The sequence below is a fragment of the Oncorhynchus mykiss genome, chromosome 3, assembly GCF_013265735.2.
Source record: "Oncorhynchus mykiss isolate Arlee chromosome 3, USDA_OmykA_1.1, whole genome shotgun sequence".
NCBI classification, from domain to species: domain Eukaryota; kingdom Metazoa; phylum Chordata; class Actinopteri; order Salmoniformes; family Salmonidae; genus Oncorhynchus; species Oncorhynchus mykiss.
The window spans coordinates 70,546,875-70,568,650 of NC_048567.1; the positions used below are offsets into that span (position 1 = coordinate 70,546,875).

Below are 21,776 nucleotides of genomic sequence, written 5' to 3' on the forward strand. Positions count from 1 at the left end.
TCTGACACTGTCTGCCCGACAGTATGGGAGAGAACATCTCATGGCTGTGTGGGGTCCTTTGTTGGTATCAGACCTCATGCTCTGACACTGTCTGCCCGACAGTATGGGAGAGAACATCTCATGGCTGTGTGGGGTCCTTTGTTGGTATCAGACCTCATGCTCTGACACTGTCTGCCCGACAGTATGGGAGAGAACATCTCATGGCTGTGTGGGGTCCTTTGATGCTGCGTAACTTCCTCAGGCACCATTTCAAGTAGATGTCCCCAGGGATGGATTGGGTTGTCTTCACAACCAGCTTCCGGTCGTGGATGGAGCAACTTGTGTACCAGGCCGGGGTGCAACCGGTCAAGACGTCTCGATGGTGCAGTGGTAGTATTACTAGAGAGGACCTTGGGTGGCATGCCGAATTTCTTCAGCCGTCTTAGGAAGTAAAGGAACTGTTGCGCCCTCTTTACCTGGTGTTGGTGGTCCATGTCAAAACACATTAACTAGATCGCAAATCTCTAAATATAATACCCACTGTTAGTAGCAGTGGATGTATTCATCCAACAGTAAATGTAATGTTCTTTAAAAACTTTGCAGTTGTAGGCTACTACCACGAGACCTATAGTCTAATCCTCGCAATGGCCATTGCACATTTCACGCATGCTGCTCCATATCTCAAAGCCATATCAAATATCTTGGTTGTAAAATAGTAGCTATTGAGCTGGATATTGAGAAATTCAAATTATACCTTCAGAAAGCTGAGACCCTGTTCTCTTTGACAAGGACAAGGGGACAAATCTTCCAAAATTGTGTTTTTCCCACAATTGCATTTTGAAATATTGTGCCCTCACTGGGGGCGCAGGGGCAGATACTTTCATTACAGGAATCATAAGAATAATGAACTTCACTTTTTGACCAAATCATGGCTTTAGCCGCCCGAAAATAGGACGTTTTGAGTGAAGTTACAATGTAGAATGTGCTCTTTCTACGTTAATAGGCACACTTTCTGTTTTTTACAATCCATGATCTAAATGATGACAGAATCAGAGCAGGTCTCTTTGCTGATGCTGCTTTTGACGTTGAATGGGAGTTTGAGTAACCAGAAAACCAGGCCGGCCAATCTTTGTAGGGGGGCCGGCCGTTGCCCACTGATCAGCCAAAGGCTCATTATAGATTAGTATAACAGAGAAATTGCACAAACATCTTTCTAATTAAATATTTACAGGCCCATTGGTCAGCTTTTCATTATTTAATTTTTTATTCAAAATCTATATTTTGTGTGTGTGTCAATTTTGACCAGTCCATCCAACAAAAAATGGTCTAGCCCATCTGGCATTTACCAGAGTTGCCAGAGGACCAATCCGCCCCTGAAGCTGACCTTAAAATTAAATAAACATTTATTGACTTCCGCAATTTTCCCTTAACATTCACAAATTATTTTTATTGCATCGTCCGAGTAAGCCCTAAATGGACCCTGGTTGGTTAATTTATGATCCTATACCCCCATCCAGTGGATGTACTTGATATTACAGGTGAAAAGGACATGGACGATGATGATGTTTTGTTCAACAGTTTATTGAAAAGTCCCTACTTCCGGTATTGATTTTCCTTAGCTGAACATGTCAAAGGATGGAAACAATTAACTACATATTTCAATAGCCATACAATATTTATTTTTTCAGAAATCAATCAATGTTTCTGGCTTTCTGAAAGACCAATTCTTGCCCATAATGCATTCCTAGCATCTTCGTGACAATAGGTACAATGATGCAAAAGTGCAAGAATTGTGTTAAATTCAGACCTTCAACTCCTGAGTACATACCTTCGTCTCCTGAATACAAACCAAGTAATCTTATTTTTTAGGTCTTCTTGCTCTCTTGAGAATATTGAATTGGAGTCAGTCGTTAGTGTTGAGCGCGCTGGGGTTGAGCCAGACCAGGATGAAGTGGGCCTAACTGTGGCGACATGTGTGGTTGAGACTTCCAACGTTTGCCCTGTGAATGTTACCGAAGATTTTTTTGAAAGAGTGGATTCCTGCTTTTTGGCAGACCCATACGTTTTGTCAAGCTGGGTAAAGGACAAACTAGGAATGGTTACATCTGTGAAAGTTTAGAGAAGTGGAATTGATTAGATTTTTTGTACATCCTTTGCCCAGAAGAAGCGGTGCTTCACACGGCTCGAGGTTCAACCAGTGGCGTGCTTTGCTCTCCGGAACAGGGCGCCACACAAAGGGGTGATCAGTGGGGTAGCGTTCAGTGTTGAGGTGGATCAAATGAAAAATAATATTCCTGGTGTTTCTGACAACCGCAGTTTGGAGAGAAGTAGACCCGGTGGTAATGGCAGGCATGTTGAGGTAGGCATGTTGAGAACAAGTTCTCATTTACAATTGCGACCTGGCCAAGATAAAGCAAAGCAGTTCGACACATACAACAACACAGAGTTACACATGGAGTAAAACAAACATACAGTCAATATTACAGTAGAAAAATAAGTCTATACACAATGTGAGCAAGTGAGGTGAGATAAGGGCGGTAAAGGCAAAAAAGGCCATGGTGGCGAAGTAAATACAATATAACAAGTAAAACACAGGAATGGTTGTATTGTTGAGCTTTGACACAGAGTTTCTATCTGATAAATTCAGGTTAGATTATATTTGCTATTCTATGAGGGCCTATGTTTCCGAACCCGCTACAGTGGTTTATAGGTGCCAAGGATTCTGACATGTTGCAGCAGTGTGTAGAAGGGAGATCCCAAGATGTGAGAAAGTTGCAGGAGGGCATAGTCAGAGGGAGTGTACAGTTGGGATAGAGAAAGCACTGTGTGTCAACATGCACGGGTGAGAGAGCGACAGGTTGAGATTGCCAGAGTTTGAGTTGGGCACAAATGTTCCTATACTGAGGCAATGAAGAGACTAGAGGATAGCCCAAGGGTGAGTGATTTGACTGTGAGTCCGCCAGTGAGTCAGCCTGAAAAGAGAGGTCCAAAGAGGATGAGTTGTAGTATTTTATTTATTTATTTAATTAGGTAAGTCGGTTAAGAACAAATTCGTATTTACAATAATGGCCTACACCAGCCAAACCCGGACGACACTGGGAGAATTGTGCGCCACCCTATGGGACTCCCAATCACGGCCGTTTGTGATTCAGCCTGAATTTGAACCAGGGTGTCTGTAGTGACGCCTCTAGCCCTGAGATGCAGTGCCTTAGATCGCTGATTTCTTGTATTTATAGCCATGGTGATCAAATGTACTGTGCCGTTGGTGCGAAAATCACAGAAGATATACGTGGTAGTTGCAGCAGCAGGGGAATATTTGGGGGTGAGAGATTTAAGTGCTGACGGTCTATAGGAAGATGGTGTAGGACCTTTTTGGGCGAAAGTAGTGGGTAGTGTATAGGTGCAGGGTTAGATAGTGGTGCAATATAAGACTCTCCCATGCCCCTTTTTCTTGTTGTTTGTGACCAAAATGTGCAATCCGCACTCTGACCTGCGACAAGCAGCAAAACACAACACAGCGTCTATTCTTCCGGAAAGTCACACGAAGAAGATATACGTGACACGCGAGTCATCTGATCTACGTTAGAGCAAAAGGGGAATTGTGTTGCTGGAAAATCGCCGAAGGATGGAGACTTTATTCAGCGTAGCGTTTATCTTCTGCTCGGCTTTTACGGCAGGTAAAAATTGGAAATCTTATATATGATTATTTAGCTACTGATGTAGATCGTTTTCTGGAAATGATCTCATGGGGATGCTATAACGTTAACGAGTCATTTGCATTAATGAAAACGGTAACGTTAGCTAAGAGGCACTAACCGTTTTAGCTAGCTAACGTTAACGCTAAAGAAATGACTTTAAAGAACACTTCCAATCGTGTTGATATAAATATTGTTGGCAACTTGTGGCAAGCCGTGTCTTTCCCTTATAAATATGTTATAACGATTAAATACTGCTTTTTAGTTGGGCTAATTTCCCTAGCTTGCTAGTAAGCTAACTTGACAGCCTGACCGCCTGGCAGCAACAACCACCGAACTGGAACGACAAAACATGAGCTAACATGATGAGCCATTTCCTGCAGTTTTACCCCGTCTGTTGTTGTGCACAACACTATCTAGCAATATGGCTATGGTTCATTGTAAGCTGTCTTACTAACCAGACTCACAGGGGATCGTCTCGGCTAGCCAGCTGTATCACGTGACATACAGCATTCATTAGTCGGATTCTGTTGCTAAACGTTTGGTGTGTTGCAAATCGTTTACTCCAAACGGAAGACGTTTTGAACGATAACGAGAGTTTCTATTGGAAAAATTCAGGTCGGTCCCTCCACGTTTCGTTCTACTTGCTTCGGTTTGGTTCCTATAGTTACTATTGCAAAACGTTTGCAACTGACAAAACGTTTTGAATTGGCATCCAACTAATGAATACACACCATATTCGCTTAACTTCCTCAAAAATCCTTCTGCTTTCCCAGTCACGAGACTCCGGCTAACTAACTAGCTCCTGTAGCCTGGCATTCCCATTCATGAAATGGCTGTCTTTCACAGTTTGTAATTAACAGGCAAGTGGGAGCAAATGGCAACACCATACTATCAGAACCCACCTAGATGAACCTCCAAAAGTCATTATGTGGCCCTGGTGTCCCCTCCACCTACACCATATTGAACTCCAAACAGTAGCTAGCTTTGATAAGTAGGTTGTTTATAGACAATATTATTTGAACCAAACCAATTCCTTCTGTTTTCCCTCAGGCGTTCAGGGGGACAGCCTCACCATATTGCAGGCCCCAGAGTACGTGTCCTTCCAAAAGGGAGACTGGCCAATCTCTGGGGAGAAGATTCCAGATATGGTGGCTCTGACTATGGGGTTCTCTGTCCAGGAGGTACACACACACTTTAGGGTCCAACAATTTGGACCAGGACCTGATGACAATCAGACCTGACCCGATCATTGAAAAAAATACAATGGAGACTCAAACAGACCCTAGAACAATCGGACCGGAAGACAACTTGACCTAACCCATACCCTAACAGTATCGACCACACCCGATTGGACCCCAACATTATGTTTATCAGCCAAGTTGCTCTTCTGCTTAACAAATAGGTCTTTATATTATATTGACCAGGCCTTCTATATGTCAATAAATTAACCGTATTTGCATAAACTAAATGTCCCTTGGGTCCGGGTCAGGTCCTGTTTGATTGTCATCGGGTCTATGTAACTACAGCTGATAGACCAGAGTGGACCTGACCACAGCTCTGCATAGCCTATAGCATAAGTTTGAATTTGGGGGTTGGGTCTCAGGTATATCGGGTCCACTTGCATCAGTGAAGACCCACACAGGCGCATATCCTATGTTTGAACAGGTGCGCAAGCCTCTGGTATTTTACATGATACTCTAACGTCTGTGTTTGTAGGATCTCTCCTGGCCTGGCCTCCGGGCAGGTCAGTTGTTCCAGCGTCCCAGGGCCAACGTGCTGGTGGTGGTGAGGGGGGTGGACAGCCTGGCCCTGCCCCAGAATGTGGCCTCCTATCCCTTGGAGAACGTGAGTGAGGCCAGGCTCCCCATCAGAGGTGATGGTTGAGCAGCAGCAACGTTCTAATTTGAATGAGATTCTTCACCAAGGCTCTATTATTAATAACTCTTCCCTTGTTCCCTCTCTCCTCCAGCCGGTACCCTTCAACCTGGACAGTGTGGCTGAGACGGTTCATTCTCTCTTTGCTGAGGACACTCCTGTGGTCCTCCAGCTGGCCCCTAGTGAGGAGGTACTGTATGGACCAGCACATGTCAATCAATCAATCAAATTTATTTTATATAGCCCTTCGTACATCAGATGATATCTCAAAGTGCTGTACAGAAACCCAGCCTATGTGGAAAGGTTTATTTTTTCCAGAGGGTTTGTATGTGCAGGGGGATAGTAATGTTATCAAATAATAATGTATTTGTCACGTGCGCTGAATACAACAGGTGTAGTAGACCTTACTGTGAAATGCTGACTTACAAGCCCTTAACCAACAATGCAGTTGGTTAGGAGCCCGTAAAACGTCAGCCATCCCCTCCGGTGCCATTATTGTGTGTGTGTCTACGTGTGTCTACAGAGGCTGTACATGCTGGGGAAGGCCAACGCGGTGTTTGAGGACCTGCCTGTGACCCTGCAGCAGATCCGTTCTCGTCTCTCCCAGGATGGCTCCGTGCTGGCCTCCCTGCCACTTAACTCCCTCAACCGCAACGCTGAGGTAACATGCATAACTAGTGCTGGTTCTATCTGCGTCCCTCGGTTAAAGTGAATAAGGGTTGGTTGATCTCTGAACTCTGACCTTCTTCCTCTCTTCTTATAGGCTGATCTGCTCTTCCTGTCTGAGGTCCAGGTTCTGCATGACATCACTGCCCTGGTAAGACTGAATATGTTGTTTGTTGGGCACAGGGGAATTGGATAATTTCAACGCTGGTCATCTGTTGTGGCTAACCCCCTCACCCTCATGTAGCTGCAGAGACACCGGCACCTGGCCCAGGACCACTCCCCTGACCTGTACTCCCTGGAGCTGTCTGGCCTGGAGGAGCTGGGCCGTCGCTACGGACAGGACTCCCCACAGTATCGAGATGCCACCGCCATCCTGGCCAACGTCCTACAGAAGGTAAATACAGTGTTTCCCCTAGGATTTTTTTCAGCAGCGGTGGCAGAGTTTGTGTGGGGGGGCTTCCTGGGGGCATCTATATATCAAATAAAATGTTTAGTGGCAGTGGCACGAGTAGTGTTTCATCTCTATACGTGACCACCTGTTTGTCATCTCTCGCTCTCTTTTGCTCTCTCTCTCCTGTGCTGTAGTTTGGTGAGGATGTGTTTGGTCTCTATGGTGACAGTGCGGTGGTCGAGGTTGTCACGGTGAAGAGCTTTGAGGCACCATTGACCAGGAAGTCCCGCTCCATCCTGGAGTCCAAACAGATTGTATGTTTGTTTATATTAGCTTCATCTGCCCAGATCTTCTGTTTTTATGTTTTATGTACATATCGATGGATCAGTGGAGGCTGGTGGGAGGAGCTATAGGAGGACAATTTCATTGTAATGGCTGGAATGGAACAGAGTCAATGTGTTTTCTATATTTTTGATATCGTTCTAATTATTCCATTCCAGCCATTACAATGAACTTGTCCTCCTATAGCTCCTCCCAACAGCCTCCTCTGTTGTATATATTTATGTATCAAACCATGAGTATTTTTAGATGTGTCTGAAATTCTATACTTCATAGATGAGATTTGCAACTACTGAAATCCTCTCTCTCTTTCCTCCTTTCTCTCCTCATCACACAGAGTAACCCTGGTAGTCCCTATAACCTGGCCTATAAATATAACTTTAATTATGCAGTGATCTTCAACATCGTGCTATGGCTGATGATCATCCTTGCCTTGGCTGTCATTGTCATCTCATACAATCTGTGGAACATGGACCCAGGATATGACAGCATCATCTACAGGATGACCAATCAGAAGATCAGGTTGGACTAAAGTCTGCCCAGCAACACTCCAGCCCTCCAATTAGCCCTCTCCTATCCTAGTGGAAGTTTATTGTTTTTCTTGTTTTGTGTGAAAAATAAAGATGTGGGGCCTTGGAGTCTTACCCCCTACTCTCTACGTACTTGTTTAGATCTGAGAGAGTTGGATAGGTATAAGCAATATGGTGAAAATAATTCCACCCAGCTTGGTATATAAGCCATGGTCGAACTAATTATAAACCAAATAGCGTATACCTATCCTAACTCTCAGGTATACACAAGGTTATAGGGGTTGATTGTGGACTGAGGAGTAGACACCAGAATAGCAGTTGTTCAGGTGGAGGTAATAGTTTAATCCAATATGTATGAGATGTATGTGAGGTGCAGTTCACTGTAATGTCACTGGTAAGTACTGCAAAGGTTGACTATACAGAATTGTAACACTGTAGAGCTGTGTCTGAAGCCTAGTCATGTACCTTCTAGCCCACACTTCACATTTATTTTGAGTGTCCACAGTAGTTGTCCTACTTCCTTGGTGATTGAAAATGTCCAGTTTTATTTTTTGTAAAAATAAAATAAAAATTATTGTAATGCCCTGAAAGACTGAGAATTATATGGTGTGTGTGATGTAAATGATTGTATTTTTTGAGATATAAAACTTAAGTTAAAGTGAAATGTGTATATATTGAAGTTAGAAATGCAAATATCTTGAATAAACTGCTGTATTGGTATGGGGAGGTCTGTAATATTCACTGGCATGTTGCATGAATTTTGCAGTTGTGGACAATATGAAACAAAATATTATGTACAGTATGGGCAATAAATGATTTAATATCATAAGTTTGTGTACTTCAATCGGCAAATTGAATTCTCATGTTTATTAAACCACTATAGTCTACAGGAACCAGTGATACATTGGCACAAATGACCTGGGACAAATTGTCCCACAGTTAGTTTTAGTAAATGTGTCACACGAGTTTATAATAAACACGTTTTCTAATTCAGAGTGATATGTATGACATGTTTACCATCACCAAAAATACTCCTCAATTCACTTATCCAATACATAAGCAGATCACGAGACTAGGTCAGACGTAACTATTGCGCCATATAGAAGTAGCCAATCAGTGAAGCCGTGTAGCTATCTGCTCCAATAGAGAGACGAGTTCCTGAAACTCCACCTCTAAGGTTATCCGAATACGTAATTGGGTGTGCTTTTGTGTAACTGGTTTGGTAACAGGTTTGGTAACAGCAGATCGACTGTACTACTAAAAGAAATCCCTCTATCTGGCGACAAAAACATCAATTTTCTGAGGAGAAAGAAGAACACTCTCGCGCCATGGTCTGACTGCTGATCAAAGGTGCGCGCCGATTTCTTCATTCTAGTTGTTACAAAGTAACATATATGAAGTCATGTTACTCAGGCTATACACATCTATGCCAATGAAATATTGTGAGGTGTCATTTCAATAATGTTTTGCAAATAATTATCTGTCTCATTCTCTCCATCTTTCAGCCAGCATCTGGACGGTGAGGAAGATTCGGGCCCACATTGCTGAGGGAGAGCAAGAGGAGAAGCCCATCTTCACACCATGTGGTGTTATTGGTAAGAACAGTAATGCCATAGATATGCAACAATGCTGATTGTTATCAACTTATCTACAATGCCATGCAAGAACACTTGCGTTACCTAACAATGCCGTAGTACAGGGTGCGTTCGTAAATTGCTTCCAGTGTGTCAGAGTGCACTTTGGGTTGTTCGTAAATTCAGAGCGTTTCGTTCTCGGAGCGTTCGGAGCGCTCACTGAACGCGCTGGTCGAGAAGGGTCTGACCGAACGTTAACTGGCTAAAGTTGGCTAGCTTGTCAGCTACTTCCAGACACAAATGACAGAACACCTCACTGACCATTTTACTCACCATGACAGAGCTGTTTAGGCTGTTATGTTATCTAGAGCGTTAGTGACGAGCTGTGCTGCTGGCAACAATGTAATACCTTTTTTTTGCCGACGTTTGACACTGTTCATATTCAATGGGTGTTCCGTGTTCGTAAATTCATCAGTTATTTTTGCGCTCTGGCACACAGACGAGAGTGCTCTACAATCGGAGTAGATGGCTAGAGTGAATTTACGAACAAAGATACGCTGTCTAAAAATCGCTCGACCTTTTCCTGGTTGCTAAAATTCTAATTGTTCGCTTAATTTCAGTTTGTGATAAAACAAAAATTATGTATTTTCAGCTGGTGTACAAAACCGAAAGGAAGACGCAAAAACACATCTTAAGAGTTCTTTAAGAGAGTTCTTAAGATGTGTTTTTGCGTCTTCCTTTCGGTTTTGTACACCAGCTGAAAATACATAATTTTTGAACCTTTGTGTTGAAACGCCTGATGTTTATTAACAGTGAGAATCGCAGAATGGTGAACTTAACTAAACGACGGTGAGTTTTGACTGTGTGATATTAGATTGCTTCTTGTGTAAATATTTTCTGTCTGGCTTTTAATGATTTGTATGTATGTCAGCTCTTGTTTTATCACAAATAACTCTTAAGAACTCTTAAGATGTGTTTTTGCGTCTTCCTTTCGGTTTTGTACACCAGCTGAAAATACATAATTTTTGTTTTATCACAAACTGAAATTAGGCGAACAATTTAGAATTTTAGCAACCAGGAAAAGGTCGAGCGATTTTTAGACAGCGTATCTTTGGGTGCGTTCGTAAATTCACTCTAGCCATCTACTCCGATTGTAGAGCACTCTCGTCTGTACAAATGACGCATGGATTTTTTTAGGCGGCATTATATGTCATATCACAATGAATTAGGAAACGTGTTTATTATAAACTCTGTCAGACTGAATGACACATTTAATAAAGATTTACCCCTTCTTATACTTGCTTTCAATTACTATGGTTACATGCACACAATCTGGTTATAGTGGCTAGTCAGATTAATATCATAGTTCTATTAAAGTTTACATGCTTTGCAAAAAATAAAGATTTCCCCAAATTAACCTGCTTACATGGACACGTGAAACCTGGTGGCACCCTGATGGATGCAGAAAGTCGGCAATCAAAATAAACTACTATTCTACCACAGTGACAATGTTATTTTTGGGAAGCATATTTGATTCTGAGTTCGAATCGCCGATTTAAGGTGTTTAGAGTGTAAAGAACCAGGTGTACAGTTGAAGTCGTAAGTTTACATACACCTTGGCCAAATACATTTAAACTCAGTTTTTCACAATTCCTGACATTTAATCCTTTCATCACATTCTCAGTGGGTCAGAAGTTTACATACACTCAATTAGTATTTGATAGCATTGCCTTTAAATTATTTAACTTGGGTCAAACGTTTCGGGTAGCCTTTCCTCAATAAGTTGAGTGAATTTTGGCCCATTCCTCCTGACAGAGCTGATGTAACTGAGTCAGGTTTGTAGGCCTCCTTGCTCGCGCAAACTTTTTCAGTTCAGCCCACAAATGTTCTATAGGATTGAGGTCAGGGCTTTGTGATGGCCACTCCAATACCTTGACTGTTGTCCTCAAGCCATTTTGCCACAACTTTGGAAGTATGCTTGGGGTCATTATCCATTTGGAAGACCCATTTGCGACCAAGCTTTAACTTCCAGACTTATGTCTTGAGATGTTGCTTCAATATATCCATATCATTTTCCTGCCTCATGATGCCATCTGTTTTGTGAAGTGCACAAGTCCCTCCTGCAGCAAAGCACCCCCACAACATGATGCTGCCACCCCCGTGCTTTACCGTTGGGATGGTGTTCTTCGGCTTGCAAGCCTCCCCCCTTTTCATCCAAACATAACGATGGTCATTATGACCAAACAGTTCTATTTTTGTTTCATTAGACCAGAGGACATTTCTCCAAAAAGTACAATCTTTGTCCCCATGTGCAGTTGACTTTTTTATGGTAGTTTTGGAGGAGTGGCTTCTTCCTTGCTGAGCGGCCTTTCAGGTTATGTCGACATAGGACTCGTTTTACTGTGGCTATAGATACTTTTGTACAAGTTTCCTCCAGCATCTTCACAAGGTCCTTTGCTGCTGTTCTGGGATTGATTTGCACTTTTCGCACCAAAGTACGTTCATCTCTAGGAGACAGAATGCGTCTCCTTCTTGAGCGGTATGACAGCTGCGTGGTCCCATGGTGTTTATACTTGCATACTATTGTTTGTACAGATGAACGTGGTACCTTCAGGCATTTGGAAATTAGACCAGACTTGTGGAGGTCTACAATTTGGCTGATTTCTTTTGATATTCCCATGATGTCAAGCAAAGAGGCACTGAGCTTGAAGGTACGCCTTGAAATACATCCACAGGTACACCTCTAATTGACTCAAATGATGACAATTAGCCTATCAGAAGCTTCTGAAGCCATGACATAATTTTCTGGAATTTTCCAAGCTGTTTAAAGTCACAGTCGACTTAGTGTATCTAAACTTCTGACCCACTGGAATTGTGATACAGTGAATTATAAGTGAAATAATCTGTCTGTAAACAATTGTTGGAAAAATTACTTGTCATGCACAAAGTAGATGTCCTAACCGACTTGCCAAAACTATAGTTTGTTAACAAGAAATGTGTTGAGTGGTTGAAACACTTAGGTTGGAGTCATTAACTTGTTTATTTAAACTTCTGACTTCATCTGTATGTCTTCTTTGATTTTAAGATTTAGTAAGGTGTTTACATGGCTATTGCATAATCTGCCTACTGCCATAATCAGTTTAATATTGAATTACTACTGTGTGAATGTCAGATCTATAACTCACATTTATATGTGAATCTGGTCACCCAAAAAGTTGCATATTGCAGCTTTAAGAACGCTGTAATTACAGAACAATGCAACAGAGCTAACTACCTCTGGCATAGATTAGAACAATGCCACAGAGCTAACTACCTCTGGTGCAACAGTATTTTTTTTAGACCGTCCCCTCGCCCATACCCGGGCGCGAACCAGGGACTCTCTGCACACATCAATGAACAGTCACCCACGAAGCATCGTTACCCATCGCTCCACAAAAGCCAAGGGGAACCACTACTTCAAGGAGTCAGAGCAAATGACGTCACCGATTGAAACACTATTTAGCACGCACCACCGCTAACTAAGCTAGCCGTTTCACATCCGTTACACTGGCATAGATTAGAACAATGCCACAGAACTAACTACATCTATGGCATAGATTAGAACAATGGCGCCACTTAACAATACCATTGTTAAGTATACTGGCATTACCGAACAATGCCACAGAGCTAAACTACCTTACAACCATAGAAATAAGAATTAATTGATTTATTTGATAAAGAAGGAAATATACTCTTATAGAAAGTTCTTTAGAAAAATAGACCTTCCCTATACGTTATAAAGAATGTTATTCTATATGCAAAGCAATACCTTCAGGACTTACTCAATTAATTAAATGTAATTTGTGTTTTGGAGAAAATGGCAAGATAGGTGCACAACTTCTGTTAGAAGGTTTCCCCCTGCTGGAAAACAAATGTAATTACTTTTTAACTCCAAGAACAAGATATCTCCTTGAGGGAAATTCTTCTGGAACGCATATGCTACTGAAATTGAATGGAAGAGAGCTTGATTGCTCCCTCACACATTTTGTATATCAAATAAAGTCAAATAAATTCACTTTAAAATCTTGCACAAACATACCCTTGCAGTTGTCCTCTAAATCCATGAAATTAGACATCTGCCTTTTCTGTGATAAAGAAGGGGAAACTATTATACACTTTATGAGCGTGACTCTGAAGTTATTTTGGAGCAGGTTAAATATTTTACATTTTTTAAATTGTATTTACACATTTATTGTATTTACAATGAAATATGTAATACGTTATATATTTTTTTTTGTGCAGGCTTCACACACTTCATCAGTCTCTCATTCACAATTTGACAAGCAATTTCCTGGCTACATCCCTTTTGTGTGGTTGTAATGCCCCCTAAAAACATCCATTCCCAAGGGACTTTGGACCCTTGGGCTGAATATAATAATGATCATTCCCTCCTCCCGGCTGCGTGCTGAAGCACCTCTCACTCACATGACTCTGTCACGTGATCGATCTGGTCTTTCTCACAGGCTACAAGACAGACCCATCGTGAACGCAACTGAGCGCGTCCTTATCCAATTCCGAGGCTCATATTGAAGATATTGGAAGAACTGTCCACATTTGCTTTTCGTCAGCCAACAAGATGAGTAGACCTAACGAACAGCAGAAGCACTATCCTTTGTCAATCTACTATCCCCTGTAGGACAAAAGTCGACCTATTCTCTGCGAGAAATAAATATTCCCAACATAGTCTGGGACAGTTGTGGGACACGATAGATCCCAAATGAATACAACCACTAGCATCAAAAAACCTGTTTTAAGCAATGAGCCTGACGCAACAGATCAGAACATTTAGCTTAAAAGGTTTATAAACTATTAGGGTATTTCTTCACATTATAAGCCCAGCAATGCACACGACAGTTCTTCACGGCAGTAGGATATAAGAGCAAATGTTCCATTAGCAGAAAACACCATTCTCAAATGTGACCACAAATGTGATTATACAGGAAAATGTTTTTATTATAAAGATGCATTTGAAAATTGTTCCCCAAACTTGAAACTCAGGTGCTGGATATTGTATGCCAGTTAGGCTCTACATCTGCTGTAAAGCGTATGGATGTGCTTCATTTAAAGTTATTTGGCCACTTTAGTTGTGATAAAAACCTTCTCAAAACATATAGGCCTATGGGCTGGACTACATGAAGTGTGCGACTATGACTACAAAAAGTCACAAAAACAAGGCATGCAATGTTTCTTGCCTTAAGCTGGGCATCATTCACATGTGATTGGCTAATATTGTCACCCATCAAACTATTCTTGGTTTAATCTTGTCTTTACATTTACTAAATAATATATGTGTAAAATGAGTTTTGATTTAGAATGGACCATTATCATGCACCCGTATCGAAATGGGGGCAGAGGGAAAAAACACGTCATCTATGAACTTAAAAAGCGAATGGAGGACGCTTTTCCCACTGTTCATTTTCATTTCATGCCAGACAGGTAGTCTAGACTCCTGTTGTAAAGAGAAGCAGTGTGCTTAATATTAGGAAAGTTGATAAATAAATATAGTAGGCCTAGCCTATAGAAAGCTGATGTGATCCTTCTCTTTTTAATAGTGGTCATTACTCTGTTTTCTTGCGCAATTGCATAGCCTATAATAATTTTGCGCAACATGAGCTCATGACCTCTCATGAAGTGTTTGATTAGATTTTTGATTAGATTTGCATTGATGTCAGAGTGATTAGAGGGACAATAGTGTGCTGAGAACAAGCAGTTAACAAGTTTGGTGGGCTACTAATGACTATCAGCAGCATCAGAGCTTGGAGAAGCCTTACTGTGACTAAACGGTTACGTGGAATTTGACTGCCGTCATGACTCGTGATCACCGGTGTGGCGGAAATACAGTTAACGTAACGGCCCTGGTTATGATTACACAAGCACGTGTTTATAACCTCCTACTAGGCATGGCCTGCCTTTAGCTGGCCTGCCTTATCAGATACTATTGCCCTTCAGCTGGCCTGCCTTATCAGATACTATTGCCCTTCAGCTGGCCTGCCTTATCAGATACTATTGCCCTTCAGCTGGCCTGCCTTATCAGATACTATTGCCCTTCAGCTGGCCTGCTTTATCAGATACTATTGCCCTGCAGCTGGCCTGCCTTATCAGATACTATTGCCCTGCAGCTGGCCTGCCTTATCAGATACTATTGCCCTGCAGCTGGCCTGCCTTATCAGAGACTATTGCCCTTCAGCTGGCCTGCCTTATCAGATACTATTGCCCTGCAGCTGGCCTGCCTTATCAGAGACTATTGCCCTTCAGCTGGCCTGCCTTATCAGATACTATTGCCCTTCAGCTGGCCTGCCTTATCAGAGACTATTGCCCTGCAGCTGGCCTGCCTTATCAGATACTATTGCCCTTCAGCTGGCCTGCCTTATCAGATACTATTGCCCTTCAGCTGACCTGCCTTATCAGAGACTATTGCCCTTCAGCTGGCCTGCCTTATCAGATACTATTGCCCTTCAGCTGGCCTGCCTTATCAGATACTATTGCCCTGCAGCTGGCCTGCCTTATCATACATGTAACGTAATCAATAAGTTATTATATAGTGACGGGAATAAGTACATTTCAAGTTAAAACCCAACATTATGCTGCATAAACAGCTTAATATATCCATATTTGATTTTAATAACCATATTGTGGGCCTGTTAGAACACATAAATCATGACGGATTTTATGAATATCCACTGTTAGAACCGCCAATAACCACTTCCTTGTGTTTTCCCCCACAGTCTGCAGGCTCTTTAACTCGCTGCCTATGTCAGCTCAGTCAGAAATGACCTTTACATCTCTATCACGCAATCTGTAGTTCATCAATCCACATTGAATAGAGCCCTGTGTTTCATTACCCTCTTTACTGCATGTATACATTTTAATAGGGCAATATCGGCCATTGATACATTCCACTGATATGTAGCACAGACCGTTCAACCTCTGTTTCTGTTGTCAACCAATGTGAAATCAACGAAACATTTCACCATGACATTGGATTTATGTTCAAAGTTGGGTGAAAAAGACTAAATTCCATTTTTGAAAATCCAATCAGTTTTTCACATTGATTCAACGTCATCACATTTATTATTATTATTATTATTATTTAATGAAGTGGAACAATGTTGATTCAACCAGTTTTTGCCCAATGGGCAGGCTGGCACTGGTAATAGGTTCCCTTATCAGAGACTGAGTTATCCCATGGCTTGCAGGCTAAGTCTTCTAATTTCAATTAGCTTATTGCATCTCCACATTTTAAGCACCGGCTGAGAAGGTTAATCTCTAAACCCTGGTTGGACAACATTTCTTAGATCTGTGTAGCAACTTCTATAATAACACTCTAAGGTCACTCCATATGTCTTTAAAATACGTCTAACGTTTACCCTGTGTCAGTCGTGACGGCAACTGTTTTGACAATTGGATACTTCTTGAGCTCTTGTTTGATAACCAGCTATGTACGGCTAGGATTTATAAAGCATTATCAGTCACTACGATTAGGCAGGCTAATTGCATCTTTTGGTAACTAAATCAATTTTGGCGCTGGTCTACTAAACCTTGTTTTCCCTTTGCATAACCTTTACATAGAATGTGTGTGTGTGTGTGCTCCTCAGGCTTTAAGAAGGAGCAGTTGACATCAGGTTCTGATCCACCGGCGGCCGTAATGACCCCTGAACCTGATGATGGTATCGCCAACGGCGGCCCGGCGTCGTCAGAGACAGCCGTGCAGAAGTGCGGATCCTGAGGTTAAAGGTCACACTGGATAACTGGCTGGGACCAATAACTTATTATTAAGCATGTCTTGAAAAGGATGCATTCACAGAACTGTATGTTGAGACGCAGTCGCCTTGTTCCTCGCTCCCCGACAACTTTGCAGTATTTAGATTTGTTTGTGTTATTTCTTACCTTGTTTGCTCAGAACATTTCTAGTATTGTTACTTACACCCAGAAAAAAACTTTTGTACGTTAATCAGGGAAATTCTACATTCGCATACATTATTCTGATACGTCTTAATTTCTTCTTCAAAAGTTTGGATTATGTATTGTATTACTAGATATAACTGCATTGTTGGAGCTAGAAACATAAGAATTTTGCTGCACCTGCAAATCTGTACGCAACCAATAAACTTTGATCACTTTTTTGTATAGCCCAACATGCTCTTACTTAACTTTGCTGACCTTAATCAAAGCATTCCCATAGAAAATGTCACTACGACCATAATGATGACTAGTTTTGAGACCAAATTATGACATAAGTCATTCCATTTAATTTACGTTGTGTAGGTTTCTGAACCCAAGAATGCTAATACGATATCGCAATAAAAAGTTGATTATTTACTGATCTATAGAAGATATTCTTTAACAGCCCTCCAACTGAAAAATGTTTATGTTGTCATGCCCTTGCTGTCCCAGTCTCTGTCCAGTGTGCCCATACTCAGTGGACCAAATACTAAGCTGAGATACTTGCTGTAATTCCAACTTTCGGTCACTAAGTCAGTGTGAAGATTGTGTGAAGTTATGACATTTTCATATACACTGATCTCAGGTTAATATTGGGTCCAGTGAGCTCTGTTTAACCTCTGACACCAGATGACCCTTTATGGCTGCAGCGTGTGACGACCTGCTCACCAACCCCTCCACCCAGGGACTGAGCTGTTCTGATGCCCCTGCTGCAGCTTCCCTAATAAAAACTTGAAAACTATCTGGTCGACTTGTCTTTTATTGTGTTGTAGGCATATAAGTTCCCAGAATATCCATTGAGCTATTAGGTACTATACTCACTAACGAACATTAAAAATGATCAAGAAGTGCTATGAATCATAAACATTTCTTACATAACTTCAACATGAAATTACAGCCTGGTTACAATTGGTATGGTTATACACAGTGTACAAAACATTAAGGACATGCTTTTTCCATGACAGGCTGACTAGGTGAAGCTATGATCCCTTATTGACGTCGCTTGTTAAATCCACTTCAATCAGTGTAGATGAAGAGGAGGAGGCAGGTTAAAGAAGGATCTTAAGCCTTGAAACAATTGAGACATGGATTGTATATGTGCCATTCAGAGGGTGAATGGGCAAGACAAGATTGAAGTGCCTTTGAACAGGATATGGTAGTAGGGGCCAGGCACACCGGTTTGTGTCAAGAACTGCAATGCTGCTGGGTTTTTCACACTCAACCGTTTCCCAATCTTATCAATAACAGTTCACCAGCCAACTTGACACAACTGTGGGAAGCATTGGAGTCAATATGGACCAGAATCCCTGTGGAAGGCTTTCCACACCTTGTAGAGTCCATGCCCCGAAGAATTGAGGCTGTTCTGAGGGCAAACGAGGGGAGGAGAACTCAATATTCGGACGGTATCAGTAAAGATGTGCGCTGAGAGTCAGCAAGCAAGTTCAGGGAGTGAGTGTTTTAATAAAAAAATGCAAACATAAAACAAAGCAGGAACAGCACACAAACTCAACACTTGAACAGAAACAATAACGCCTGGGGAAGGAACCAAAGGGAGTGACATATATAGGGAAGTTAATCAGGGAGGTGATGGAGTCCTGGTGAGTCTGACGATGCGTAGGCGCGCGTAATGATGGTGACAGGTGTGCGCCATAACGAGCAGCCTGGTGACCTAGAGGCCGGAGAGGGAGCACACGTGACAGTATCGTTAATATTTTGTATTCTCAGTGTATAAGACAGGTTACTTTAACTTAAAAAACGAAAGGAGGGTGGTTGGTCGTGTTGTATAAAGTGAACATCTAGCAACCAAAAGTTGCGTGTTCTAATCTCATCACAGACAATTTTAGCTAATTAGCAACTTTGTAACTACTTTTTATTTACTGTGTAACTATTTAACATGTTAGCTAAGCTTACCGCTAACCCTTTAACCTAATGCCAAACCTTAACCCTAACGTTAACCTATAACCCCTAGCCTAGGTAACATTAGCATTAGCCACCTAGCTAACATTATCCACAAGAAATTGGAATTCGTATCATATCATATATATGCACTCACATTCACACACGTGCGCGCACACACACACACACAAAAATAGTAGCACACAAAAAAATAGTAGCACGCAAACACACACAATTGGCCTTGCTGTTTTCATTTGATTGTCTTTGATGTGTTTTGTTGTTACATTGTTGTTCTTTTCTCTTTTTCTCAGTATTTGTATTTTATTGGTTGTTGGCACATCAGGAGGGTAGTTGTTAGGTTGGGTTGGGCAGGGATGGTTCCCCTGAGGGGGTGAAGTTGGGGGGGAGTTTTTTTGGGGGGGGCCTTGGATAGCTGAGCAGCTTCACTGCAGGTGGATTGTATGTTTTTTTTTAAATGACCCTAACCAGTCAGGCTTGAAGAGAAGTCACTCAACCGAGGCTGCTCTCCTCTGTGTCAGGGAGGCTGCTCTCCTCAGTGTCAGGGAGGCTGCTCTCCTCAGTGTCAGGGAGGCTGCTCTCCTCTGTGTCAGGGAGGCTGCTCTCCTCTGTGTCAGGGAGGCTGCTCTCCTCAGTGTCAGGGAGGCTGCTCTCCTCTGTGTCAGGGAGGCTGCTCTCCTCAGTGTCAGGGAGGCTGCTCTCCTCAGTGTCAGGGAGGCTGCTCTCCTCAGTGTCAGAGAGGCTGCTCTCCTCAGTGTCGGGGAGGCTGCTCCCCTCTGTCAGGGAGGCTGCTCTCCTCTGTGTCAGGGAGGTTGCTCTCCTCTGTGTCAGGGAGGCTGCTCTCCTCTGTGTCAGGGAGGTTGCTCTCCTCTGTCAGGGAGGCTGCTCTCCTCAGTGTCGGGGAGGCTGCTCCCCTCTGTCAGGGAGGCTGCTCTCCTCTGTGTCAGGGAGGTTGCTCTCCTCTGTGTCAGGGAGGCTGCTCTCCTCTGTGTCAGGGAGGTTGCTCTCCTCTGTCAGGGAGGCTGCTCTCCTCAGTGTCAGGGAGGCTGCTCTCCTCAGTGTCAGGGAGGCTGCTCTCCTCTGTGTCAGGGAGGCTGCTCTCCTCTGTGTCAGGGAGGCTGCTCTCCTCTGTGTCAGGGAGGCTGCTCTCCTCAGTGTCAGGGAGGCTGCTCTCCTCAGTGTCAGGGAGGCTGCTCTCCTCAGTGTCGGGGAGGCTGCTCCCCTCTGTCAGGGAGGCTGCTCTCCTCTGTGTCAGGGAGGTTGCTCTCCTCTGTGTCAGGGAGGCTGCTCTCCTCTATGTCAGGGAGGCTGCTCTCCTCTGTCAGGGAGGCTGCTCTCCTCTGTGTCAGGGAGGCTGCTCTCCTCAGTCATTTAGCAGACTGTCTTATCCAGAGCGACTTACAGTTAGTGCATTCTTCTTAAGATAGCTCGGTGGGACAACCACATATCACAGGCAGAGAAAGTACATTTTCCTCAGTAATGTAGCCGTCAGTAGAGTCAGAGGTCAAGTGCTGGGTTATTTAGTTATAAATAAATAAAAAGGTGTGGAGGAGGATTGTTTAAGATACTGTTTGAAGATGTAGGGTTAAATAACACCATAATCTACAAACTAACCATTTTCGTCGTGTAATGTTGATTGATTTTTAAAATTTGAACCTTAGTTGTCTTCTTTCTTCCACAGTGCTTTAGCTTACTGCACCACAATGTGTTGACTTTTGTATAATGTCCTGATCTCATTATCATACTTCTTTACTGTATGGTGTATTTATGTTTTTCTGTTTTGTATATAATCTTTCCATGTCTAGATGTTCACCTATGTCTAGATGTTTTTGGGACTACAGATGGAAATGAGCTATTGGCTAAATCTGGTGCTCCACATGTTCTCAGTGATCTGACACTTAGCTTATGTTTTGTTGTGCCAAATAAACGTAATAATCAAATCAATCTCTTTCTCAGATAGTTTCCTTTTAGCTCACAAATGTATAAAGTAACTAACCCTCTACCACACACATTTTGGTAACAAAAAATGTATTGCATATTTCAAATATTACGCATTAACATCTGCTAACTATGTGTATGTGACCAATAACATTTGATTGATTTTAATGAAAAATATATAATCATATTATATTATGGATCCCCATTAGCTGTTTCCAAGGCAGCATCTATTCTTCCAAAATGAAGGGAGTTTATACAATTCAATTTGTATGATCATGCCCAATTACACAAAACTCCTATAAATTGTTTAAGAATGATATCTTGTGAGGTAAGGCAGAACATAAGCCTAACGTCACACTTTGGCTGCTCTATGAGTGGTCTGGATCACAGGTAGAAGTGCAAGGGTTTCAAGGTAGCAGGTAGTTCGCTCCCAGTGATGCGTTGTGCAGACCACACCACCCTCTGGAGAGCTTTGCGGTTGAGGGTGGAGCAGTTGCCGTACCAGGCTGTGATACAGCCCGACAGGATGCTCTCGATTGTGCATCTGTAAAAGTTTGTCAGGGTTTTGGGTGACAAGACAAATTTCATCAGCCTCCTGGGGTTGAAGAGGCGCTGTTGCACCTTCTTCACAATGCTGTCTGTGTGGGTAGAACATTTCAGTTTGTCTGTGATGTGTACGCCAAGGAACATAGAATTTCCACCTTCTCCACTACTGTCCTGTCGATGTGGCTAGGGGGTTGCTCCCTCTGCTGGTTAATGAAGTCCACAATCATCTCCTTTTGTTTTGTTGACATTGAGTGAGAGGTTATTTTCCTGACACCACACTCCGAGGGCCCTCACATTGAGTAGCTTGGATGAATAAGTTGCCCAAACTAAGAGGCCTGCTCCTCAG

The 21,776-nt window shown here is 42.5% G+C and overlaps 1 protein-coding gene and 1 long non-coding RNA gene across 3 annotated transcripts; both read left to right on the plus strand.

Moving 5' to 3' along the window:
* The first annotated feature begins 3,394 nt into the window (after positions 1–3,394).
* Positions 3,395–8,307, plus strand: LOC110520506 (renin receptor). Of its 2 annotated transcripts, XM_021597879.2 has the most exons (9): positions 3,433–3,656; positions 4,728–4,858; positions 5,394–5,522; positions 5,647–5,742; positions 6,076–6,213; positions 6,316–6,369; positions 6,463–6,612; positions 6,804–6,923; positions 7,286–8,307. In XM_021597879.2, the coding sequence occupies exons 1-9, from the start codon at positions 3,605–3,607 to the stop codon at positions 7,478–7,480; spliced, it is 1,065 nt and encodes a 354-aa protein (XP_021453554.1). In that variant the 5' UTR covers positions 3,433–3,604; the 3' UTR covers positions 7,481–8,307. The 2 variants fall into 2 exon arrangements, with proteins under 2 accessions (XP_036830956.1, XP_021453554.1); XM_036975061.1 differs by lacking the exon at positions 6,804–6,923 and having other exon boundaries at positions 3,395–3,656.
* Positions 8,308–8,609: 302 nt separating this feature from the next.
* On the plus strand, positions 8,610–17,781 carry LOC118964320. The gene is made up of 3 exons (XR_005051367.1): positions 8,610–8,828; positions 8,984–9,073; positions 16,687–17,781. It is a non-coding gene; the product is annotated as an uncharacterized LOC118964320 (long non-coding RNA).
* Positions 17,782–21,776: the final 3,995 nt, after the last annotated feature.